Source organism: Sorex araneus, chromosome 8, assembly GCF_027595985.1.
Source record: "Sorex araneus isolate mSorAra2 chromosome 8, mSorAra2.pri, whole genome shotgun sequence".
Classification (NCBI taxonomy): Eukaryota; Metazoa; Chordata; class Mammalia; order Eulipotyphla; family Soricidae; genus Sorex; species Sorex araneus.
In genome coordinates this window covers 38,236,734-38,247,439 of record NC_073309.1, presented here as the reverse complement: position 1 = coordinate 38,247,439, position 10,706 = coordinate 38,236,734, and the positions used below count along the sequence as shown (strand labels likewise).

The 10,706-nt window shown below is 57.4% G+C and overlaps 1 protein-coding gene across 1 annotated transcript in view; it reads left to right on the top strand.

Moving 5' to 3' along the window:
* Positions 1 to 315: 315 nt before the first annotated feature.
* The window catches only part of RHPN2 (rhophilin Rho GTPase binding protein 2), a 76,997-nt gene continuing 66,606 nt past the window's right edge, over positions 316 to 10,706 (top strand). Inside the window, exon 1 of the mRNA XM_004600705.2 lies at positions 316 to 447. Coding sequence (XP_004600762.1) covers positions 379 to 447 — 69 coding nt within the window. The 5' untranslated portion in view covers positions 316 to 378. The remainder of the gene's footprint in view (positions 448 to 10,706) is intronic.

Sequence of the window (10,706 nt, the reverse complement as noted above, 5' to 3'; positions counted from 1 at the left end):
CGTGGCGTGGGGTCAGGTCGCTGCCTCCATCCCGACTCCTCCGGGGAAGGACCGACCGACCGCTACTTCTCGGCGCATTTAACCTTGCTGCTCCAAACAGCGCCCAGCTCTCCCATCCCAATCCGAGCCGGCAGGGGAAGAGCTCGGGACGTGCCAGGAGCTCGGCCGCGCGGGGGCTCCGCCCAGCCAATCCTGAGCCAGGGCGGACAGGGGGCGTGGTCAGGGCGTGACCGAGGCGGGGTCGGGGGCGTGTCAGGGCGGGATCGGGGGCGGGCCCGGGGCGGGGCCGGGGCGGGGCCGAGGCGGGGCGGAGCGGGAGCCCTCGGGACTCGCGGGGCAGCCCAGCCTCAGTGCCCGCTCCGCGTCCGCGCCGCCAGCATGACCGACACGCTGCTGCCCGCGGCCCCCCAGCCGCTCGAAAAGGAGGGCGACGGCTACTTTCGGAAGGTGGGTGCCTTCGGGCGTGCGTGGGGGAGCCTGCGGGCGTCAGACCTGCTTCTTGCCTGCACGTTCCGGGAGGGGGGGTCTCGCGCCGCCTGGGTCGAGCGCGCCGGATGGGGGGAGGGGGCGCCCTGGCCCGGGGGCGGCCTGGACCGAGGCTTCGGGAGAGGAGGGGGGACGCCGGTGAAGCCGGAGACGCGGAGCAGGTGGTTTCCCGGACTCCGAGAGCAGTTAGGGGAGTCGCTGGAGGCGGCCCCGGGCAGGTGCCGGCGGAGGATGGCGCGCGCGGAGAGGTGGGGTGGGGGGGTCCCCTCGCCGGCGGTGCCGCGCGCCCGGGCAGGGGTCCGGTCCCCTAGTAGCTGGCAACCCCTCGGCCTCGCGGCGCGGTGGAAGCCGAGCCTAGCTGCCACCCCACGCGCTTGGCGGGGCTGCGGGGAGAGCGAAGTCGCATCCCAGACGGCCTGGCGTTCTTTCTGCCGCCCTCCTCCCCGCCAACATGCAGCAAGTTGACCCCCCTGTTGGGGTTTGTAGAGGCGGGGAAGAGTTGCTGGTGGCAGGTGACCTCGGGCGTCACCCCTTTCTCTGCCCCAGGTCACCTGGAAAAACGCGCTCGGGGCTGCAGTGCGCGCGGCCGCCGTGCCTCGGGCTCACTTGAGGCTGACGCGCGTCTCCGCCGGTGCGAAGGGGCAGGGCCGCGCAGCCAGGCCGGCCCTGCGGGAGCGTGGACGGCCCGGAGACTCCGGCCAGGGTCCGGCCAGGGTCGTGACTGCCCCCTCGCATGCCAGTGCATCCGCGGAGTGGGGCGCCCCGAGGAGGCCCGCAGGCAGCGATGCCCGGGCGGGCTGTGTCCAGGGCCCCCCCGGGGACACCCACCTGCCTGCCACCCTTCCTCCTCCGAGGTCCCCGTGCGAGGCTAAAAATAGCCTTCGGCAGTGGGCCAAGCTGGACCGAGTGGGTGGGATGCGGTTGTTTTATAACCTATATGACCCAGGGCGCCCTGCATAATTATAAATAGGGAAGTGAAACTGTTTCCCACAGAACAATCCATTCTTAATTGTTCATTGCTCAGCGTGGCAGGCAGGTAGAGCATGGGGGGCCCCCCCTCCCCAGTTCCTTCTCCATGTGACCGGGCCTTGGGCCCCAAGCTCTCTGCTAGGGGAGCAAAGGCCCTCGGGGAAGAGTTGGGACTAGAAGGGAATTTGGAAACAGGTGAAGGTTACATGAAGAAAATGTTTCTGGTTAAATTTCTTTCGGCGTTGCCATAATGCCCCAAAGTAGAGAGAGAGAGAGTATGGGGAATATTGTTTGCCATGGAGGCAGGGGGAGGGTGGGAAAGGGGGGGCTATTCCCGGGACACTGGTGGTGGGGAATGTGCACTGGTGGAGGGATGAGTGTTGGATCATTGTGAGATTGTAACCCAAACATGAAAGCTTGTAACTATCTCACGGTGATTCAATAAAATTAAAATTAAAAAAAAAAAAGAAAGAAAAAAATCTTTCAGCATTTGAGAGAGAGAGAGAGCGCGTGAGCGAACGAGAGAGAGTGAGAGAGAGAGAGAAGTTTTAAAGTTATATTTAAATTCAGAGATGTCATCATAGAATTACAGGATTATAACTTCTAATTACGTGTGGCTTTGGGACAGAGGATCACAGGCCCGAGTTCCCGGGGTTGTATCTTTGAGCTGGAGCCTGGAGGCTGACTGCCGCCCCCACAAATTTGCTGGGCAGCCTCCAGAAAGTGGCTGCCTCTTTCTAGGGCTTCATTTCCTCCCGGAATGAGCTGGTCCCGGGACAGGTGGAGGGCTGGATGTACAATAGGGGGCGGGGGCGGTGGATGGAGTCCGAGGCCATGTGAGGGTGCTTCCAGGAACCACACAATTCCAGGGTGGATGTGCCCAGGAGCAGGGAGCAAGCAGGGGGACGTGGACAGCCACCCGGCAGGCGTGTTCCCACTGCTGCAGTGCCCCTAGCGTGGGTAAGAGAGCTCCGGGTGCAAATTCGGGCACATCCCTGCAGTTCCCAAGAGAAACATCTGTTTGGAAGCCGAGGCCTCGTAATGATCGATGGGCGCCAGTTGTGCCAGCGAAGTGCCTTCTTTGTGCCAGAAAAGGTGTTGACCTTGAGCCATTCCTTATCTCCGATCTGAGCCAGTTGGGTCTAAAACAAATCCTTCCGGACTGGAGCTGGATGATCCTCTGGGGGGGATGGGGTGGGAGAGTCCCAGAGGCAAAGGGAACAGTAGAGCCCAAGTTCGCAGCGCCCCCTAGAGGCAGTGGAGGGGAAGGGGGGCAGGGGAGGGGGTTGGCAGGTGTAAGTGGGCCGTAGGTTGGGGTCCTGGTTTTGCTAAGGAGCCAGGGCCCCCCGGAATGCACTGAGGGTTAAAAACAGTGACCTTCTGTTCCTAGAGCAGTGCCAGGGGTGGGGTGCTCGGGGGAGGTGGGGCGGCAGCAGGGAGGAGTCGGGGCTTAGTCCCTATCTCCACGTCTCTGCCCTTCTTTCTCTGATAGGGGTTGATAGGGACGGAGCATGACTTCTCAGCGAGTAATGCAGAGTGCTGGGTAAATACAGACTCTTGCCCTTTCTCCCAGCCAGCCTGCACCCCTAACTTCAACCAGAGCCCCAGACTCGACCCGGGCAAAGGTGACCTCTGGGGATGTGGGGGGCGGGGCAGGAAGACCTGATTGGACGGCTGCTGGGATCCAGATGTGCTCTGAGGTGTTGGGAAGGCCATGTGTCTCAGTGGTGGCGGGGTGGGGAGGGGCTTGACAGCTGGAATTGAGGCCCCTGGGAAATAGTGGGGGCCCCATTGGGAATTCCTCTCGCTGGCGGGATGTGGGTGTGGAGGTTTGGGGGCGGTGTGGGCAGCTGTTGGCACAGCGGGTGGGAAAGGGTCTAGGGTGGAAGAAAGAGAGAGAGACCGGAGGGGGGGACAGGGCAGGGAGCCCGGGACAAGAGACTCTTTTCAGAGGCTTGGGGAGCCGGACGTCAGAGGTCCCGGAACAGATTGGGGTCAGTCCCGAGCCATTTGTAAAATGAATGGGTGGGGAACTGGGGGCAAAAGTCAGCGTTGGAGGAGGGGGGTGCCGGGGGAGGCGAGGAAGGGGTAGAAGAGAGAGAATTTCAGGATTTTAATTTGTCTTCGAATGAGCAAGTCTAGAGCTTCTTTGGTGCTGAAGACGGACCTCGGGGTGCAGATGTAGATTAGTGGGAGAGGGTGGGGGGAGGCCGGAGGGGAGGAGGGCTGGAAATAGCCGCAGCTCTTGTTATGTGGGAGAGGCCCCAGGTAGGCCCCTGAGTCTGCAGGTGCAGCTACAGCATCCTAGAGCCGCTCCCGCACAGGTGACCCAGGTGTCGTTGGATTTGGGACACTCGGCACGCCATCACCCGACCAGATCCCGTTACATACTTGTCACCCCCTTCTTGCCTTCCCCCTTTCCTCGAAAATGTGCCCCGCCGCATTCGTTTATGGGGCACTGCCCGAGAGAGCGACAGCTCTGGGCCTGGCCTCAGCTCCTGGGCTGCAGTGTGGAGCCTCCTTTCCTGGTGCTCAGCTGTGTGTCCTGACTGCACAGGCTGTTGCTGGTCCAAAACCGGAGTCCGCTTCTTCCTTCCACTCTTGTCTGCGGAGGGGGCAGGGGGAGGGCCACAGTCAGAAGTAGACTTTGGCTTTTGTTTTCCGTTTGCTTTTGCGGACGCCAGGCCTCCCGCAGGCGAGACCTGTGCCCTGCTGTGGAGCCACCATCCCACCCCCCAGTTCTGGGCTATGTCACTGCATACGACAGAAAAATGAATGGTCCACCCTACCAGCTGGTGTGGTCAGCGACTGTCGCTGGCAGAAGGGGGAGGACGGTGTCCCCTTGTCTATCAGTGGTTTCTCAGAGTCAAGCGGCACTTGGTGCCTGAGGCCACAGGCCTATCTTGGTCAGGCCTGGACATCTCCTGCGCATGCCCTGGCCTTCTGCACTGGCCGTAGGGGGCTGGCCCATCTCTAAGTACAAGACCGAACAGAAATCCTTGTTTTCACTTATTGCATTTATGTTTTTCTCTGCTCTGGCTTCTCACTGCTTTCTTTTTTAAATACTGAGTCACGCCCGGCTGTGCTCAGGGCTTTCGCCTGGCTCTGCACTCAAGGGTTCACGCCTGCTGGGCACATGAACCATACGGGGTGCCAGGGATCGAACCCGGGCTGGCCACAGGCAAGCGCTTTGCCCGCTGTACTGTCCCTTTGCCCCCTTCCCGCCACCACTGCTTTTTCTTTTCTTTTTTTTTTTTTTTTGAGCCATTTTCTTTTATTTATTTATTTTCTTTTCGGGTTACACCCAGCGATGTACAGGGGTTACTCCTGGATCTACACTCAGGAATTACTCCTGGAGGTGCTGGGAATCGAACCCGGGTCGGCCGTGTGCAAGGCAAATGCCCTACCCTCACTCAGCCCCCCACTGCTTTTTCTTTCTTTAGCCATTTGAGCAGAGTTACGGCTCTCTGATTTTTGTAGCTCACTTTCTTAAAAAAAAAAAAAGCAAAAGAAGACAGGAACAAGGGATAAAAGGATAGAAACAGAGCTCCTTTCCCCCCTGATTTTTTTTTTTTTTTTGCGTCACACCTGGCAATGCACAGGGATTACTCCTAGCTCATGCACTCAGGAATTACTCCTGGTGGTGCTCGGGGGACCATATGGGATGCTGGGAATCGAACCCGGGTTGGCCACATGCAAGGCAAACGCCCTTACTGCTGTGCTATCGCTCCAGCCCCTGATGGTTTTGCTTATAATTGTGGAAGTATTTTTGTTTTGTCTTGGGATCACACCTGACTCTGCACTCAGGAATTACTCCTGGAGGTGCTCAGGGGACCATATGGGATGCTGGGAATCGAACCCGGGTTGGCTATATGCAAGGCACATGCCCTACCTGCTGTACTATCCCTCCAGCCCCAATTGCAGGGGTCTTGAGTGTGCGTGCATGTGTGTGTGTAGGGGGGTGGGAGGGAGGGAGCTGTGGTCAGTGCAGGGTGATCTGTTGCTGGGACGCTGTATTCAGAGAGCAGGCCACCTCCTCCCCTCTCCTGCCTTAGTCCTAACCCCCCTGAAGACCTGTCCCTGACCAAGAGAGGAGGAGCCGGTGGGAGGAAGGCCGTGGCTGTGAGGAGGGCCCAGCACGCCCGGCCTGAATGAGCTCGGCGTGCAAGTCGGCACACAGGGCCGCATTGTCCGGCCTTATCTCTGCTGCTGCCTCCTCGGGGAACACTAATGACCCGAAATGAATTTGGATCCATTGTTCGACTCCTGGGCTGGAGAAGTTGTTTCTTGTGTACAGAAAACTCCCCGCTGGACAGGGCCCCAGGGTCACTGCGTGCTGCATGGTGACCCCCTGTGTATTCCGGCCATTCTCGGCACTCCAGCAGAGAGGGAAGAATTCTTTCTTTTGGATTGTTTTTGCCTTTTAACCCAGAAGCTTCTCTTGTACCATTCCTTTTCGTGGAGTGTGTGTATGAGCGTGTGCATGAGGCTGTGTATGATTGTGCGTGCGTGCGTGCGTGTGTGTGTGTGTGTGTGTGTTCATGGGAACCTACATTACTGGATAGTGATGCTGCCCTCTGGCTGTTTGGACACATCCCCCTTAAAGTCCTTTATTTTGAATTTCTTTTTTGCCCTTGTTAATTAGTTGCTTTTTAAAAACTGAATCCTGGAGAGATACATAGTTACAAAGTTGTTTCTAGTTTTTTATTTTTTATTTTTATTTATTTATTTATTTTGCATCATACCCGACAGCGATAGCACAGCAGCAGGGCATTCGCCTTGCATGCAGCAAACCGGTGTTTGATTCCTCCGCCCCTCTTGGAGAGCCCGGCAAGCTACCGAGAGTATCGCACCCGCACGGCAGAGCCTGGCAAGCTGCCCGTGGCATACTGGATATGCCAAAAACAGTAACAGTAAGTCTCCCGATGAGAGACGTTACTGGTGCCCGCTTAAACAAAATCGATGAGCAATGGGATGATAGTGACCGGGCAATGCACAGGGGTTACTCCTGGCTCTGCACTCAGGAATTACTCCTGGCGGTGCTCAGGGGGACCATATGGGATGCTGGGAATCGAACCCGGGTCAGCTTCGTGCAAGGCAAATGCCCTACCTGCTGTGTTATCACTCCAGCCCTTCCTGGTTGGGTTTTAGTCATACAATGTTCCAACAGCCATTGCTCCACTAGTGTATGTTTTAGTTACCCTCCTCCCCTCCCCGCCTCCCCTTTACTCCATTCCCTTTGGGGTGACGGTGGAGGGAGGGGCAGGGCGGTGAGGGTTATCACTTATTGCTGTCCTCCTCTCCCACCGCATCCTGGGCCAGCTGGGGCCTCGAGGAGGTTGCCTGGCTGCGCAGTCGCCACTCAGAGGGTGTGTCTGACAACACAGGCTCCTGGCCCCGGACGGTCCCCGGGCAGAAACTGAATTTTCAGGTGACTCAGAGGAGAGTCAACGTAAAGAACTGTTAGGCTGTAAATGTCCCTCGCTTCCTGGGGCTATTTGGAGGGGTGCCAGGACACCACCTGATGGTCCTGGCCATTGGCTCTCGCCTGTTCGCCACTTCCTCCTCTGGTTTATGTGCCAGCGTCTCGTGACACAGCGGCTGTATTGGAGGTGCCAGAGAGGACAGTGGGACAGGTGTGGCTCAGCTGGAGCCCTGGGTGTCAGGCAGTAAGGGCGGCCAGCTGGGAGCCCAGGCTTCTGTCTGTCCCCCACCCCCACCCCCCAGGACAGAGCTGAGATCGAATCTTTCTGTCCTTCCTGCTCAGATCAGGAACTCACCGAGGCCCTATGCTCCCGGAAGTACCCCGATGGCAGTCAGCTTCGGTACAGTTCTGGGCTCTCATGCTTTTGTGTTATAAGGGCCAGGGCCCTTATGGCCATCAGAGTCCCAAAAGGAACCTCCATCCTTGCAAAAATAATAATAATAAAAAATTGTGATCTTTATAAGAAAGGTGTCTGTATAGTGGTGTGTGGATTCGCACACACAACAGCCCTATTCCTACCCCCACAAATACCCTTTTTAGGTAAAAAAAAAAAAAAGGGTGGTCTTCGTAGCAAGGACCCCCTGCCTCTGGAAATAAGCAGGTTGTTCGTGCCATTGACTTCGTGGAAACGGTGGTGGTGACGAAAGTTTTGGTATGCAGTTGGCCCGTCGGAAACTAGTATCATGCGGGGGAGTTGACAGAGATCTGTGGAGCCGACTGCAGAGAGCTTGCAGTTAAAGGGGAGAGCTGAGTGGGGGCTGGAGCGATAGCACAGCGGGTAGGGTGTTTGCCTTGCACGCGGCCCACCCGGGTTTGGTTCCCAGCTTCCCATATGGTCCCCTGAGCACCGCCAGGGGTAATTCCTGAGTGCAGAGCCAGGAGTGACCCCTGTGCATTGCCGGGTGTGACCCAAAAAGCCAAAAAAAAAAAAGGTGATAGCTGAGTGTCAGCTCATACTGTGAGTACCCCCTCATCCACCCCCACCCCAAAGTGTGAGCGAGAGAAAGGCCGCTGATGGGGCGGGGGCTGGAGCTCCTACGCTTGGTCAAGACTCCGGCAGGACAGGAGAAGGATTTGCAAGTGTCCAACACATGTGTTCATTCTTTCGGGCTGCGACGTACCACCCCACCTGCCGGGAGTCTCCTGCACGGTCCGGGCCGACTAAATTGGATGCATGTGTACAGTGCATGCCATTTCTGTGCGTTCTGCTTGACAGCTCCTGCTGACCTCATTAGCAAACAGTTCTCTTTTCCAGAGTCCGGTGGTTGAGTGAGGGATTGCATAACTAGGAAGGGGTGAGAAAGGCAGGGAAAATACCTCTGCCACAGAAGCATCGAAAAGTCTCTGCTTGCCCGTGACCCCATGAGGGCTCCGGCTTGGGACCCCCACACCCAAACCAACGCTGCACGGCGTCTCCTGGCCTGGGAGACTCAGCTCTGGGCGTGGCCTTGCTCTTCACCTCTGTGGGAGCAGGGCCCCGCTGGGTCTGGGTGGAGGGGAGTTGAGCGCCCAGGCTGTGGGAAGAACTGCTGTAGCCACCCACCCCCACCGCCCGTGCTCACCCCTGCCCCCCCCGCCCCCTGGCCTTTCTACCTTCCCAGCACCTGCAGGACAAAGGTGTAGGATCGTCCTGTCCTCCATATTAAGGCCGTCTGGGGCTTACCTGGCTCCTGCTCTTAGAGTTGTTTTCCAGCTGAAAACAGTCTGGCTGCACACTGTATGCTGGGGTCTTCTCCCCTTCCCTCCCCTCCCCTCCCCTCCCCCCTCCTCCTCTCCCCTCCCCTCCCCTCCCCTCCCCTCCCCTCCTCTCCTCTCCTCTCCTCTCCCCTCCCCTCCCCTCCCCTCCCCTCCTCTCCTCTCCTCTCCTCTCCTCTCCTCTCCTCTCCTCTCCTCTCCCCTTCCCTCCCCCTTCTTTCCCCCTCCCCTCTCATCCTCCCTCCCTCCCTCCCTCCCTCCCTCTATTCCTTCCTTCCTCCCTCTCCCTCTCTCCCTCCCTGCCTGCCTGCCTGCCTGCTATGCTCAGGCTCTGCACTCAGGAACCACTCCTAACTGGGCTCAGGGGACCTTCGGGGGTGCTGGGGATCAAACCCAGTTCGGCCGCTTGTAAGACAAGCGCCCGTACTCACTCTACGGTCTCTCTGGCCCCTCAGGTAGGTCTTCACTCGAAGTGAAATTATTATTAGGGCTTGGTTAGTTGCAAGTGCCCGAAATTCAGTCCAGGATGCATCAGGCAGGCAGCCCTGGTATGTCCCTAGTATGGAATTCTACTTGACTGCAAAAAAAAGGAAGAACCATTGGGCCAGGGATGTGGCTAAGTGGCAGAGCACTTGCCTTGCATGTGTGAGATGGGTTGGTCCCTGGCTCTGTGTGGTCCCCCAAGCACCAGTGGGAGTGACCTCCAGGGAGGAAGCTGAGATTGGTGCCTGGGTGGGACCCCCCAGACAAAATGAAACAAAGCAGGAGATGTCGGAAATAAGGCAGGCACCAAAGAATATACTCAAGAGGATTCTGTTTATGTGAAGTTCTAGAACAGGGATTGGTGTAGAACAGAAACGAGTGGCTTTTGGGGGGTGATGGGGAAGTATTCTGTGTTTTGACTGGGGCTGTGGTTTCATGGATATTCATTCAGCAGGGCACTTAAACTCTTTGGGCTGGAACCACTATCTTTCAGTAGCACTGTCGTCCCGTTGTTCATCGATTTGCTCGAGCGGGAACCAGTAACGTCTCCATTGTGAGACTTGTTACTGTTTTTGACGTATCGAATATGCCACGGGTAGCTTGCCAGGCTCTGCCGTGCGGGTGGGATACTCTTGGCAGCTTGCCGGGCTCTCCGAGAGGGACGGAAGAATCGAACCCGGGCTGGTCAGCCCGAGTACAAGGCAAACACCCTTGCTGTGCTCTCGCCCTACCCGATGTGCTGTCACTCCAGTCCTTCCATCTTCCAATAAATCACAGAAACGACGAACATAAAGGCAAAGAGGGAGGGCACCCCCCCTCCCTGTTCTCAAGACCTCTTAGAACCCTGGGAGGGGTTCCTTTGGCCACGAACACGTGGCTCCCCAAGAAAGGTGATGGCACAGTCACAGAGGGAATGGGCATTGTCCAGAAAGGAATGCCCACAGACGTTCCCACGGCAAAACCGGGAGAGTCTGCAGTGTTAACCCAGCAGGCTGTTGGCATTATCGTAAACAGACAAGTCAAGGGCGAGAGTCTTGCCAAGAGAATTAATGTTTGTGTTGAGCATATTAAACGTTCTAAGAGTCCAGACAGCTTCCTGAAATGGGTGAGGGAAAACGGTCAGAAAAGGAAGAAAGCCAGAGAGACCCGGGACTTGGGTTCAACCAAAGCACCAGCCTGCTACACGCAGAGAAGCTCACCAGAGAGCCAGTGGCAGGGACCCCACCTGCTGGGGCCCGTTCCCGAGGGATTCTTGGCTCCAGAGGGTTTTTTTTTGAGTTCTGTTTTTTAAAACGATCGTCTTCAATACAGGTTTCCCAAAATAACTGAAGCCAACCAAACCAAAACCAAAATCTTCATACTTATGTCCAAAGTGCCGTATATAAATATACCACCATTTCGAACGTGGCATAGGGGCCGGAGCAATCGTACGGCAGGTAGAGCGTTTGTGAGCCTTGCACGCCGCTCACCCGGGTTTGATCCCCGTCATCCCCGATGGTCCCCTGGAGCAGTTCTGGAGTAATTCCTGCCAGGAGTGACTCCTGAGTGCAGAGCCAAGAGTAACCCCCTGAGCATGGCAGGGTGTGAC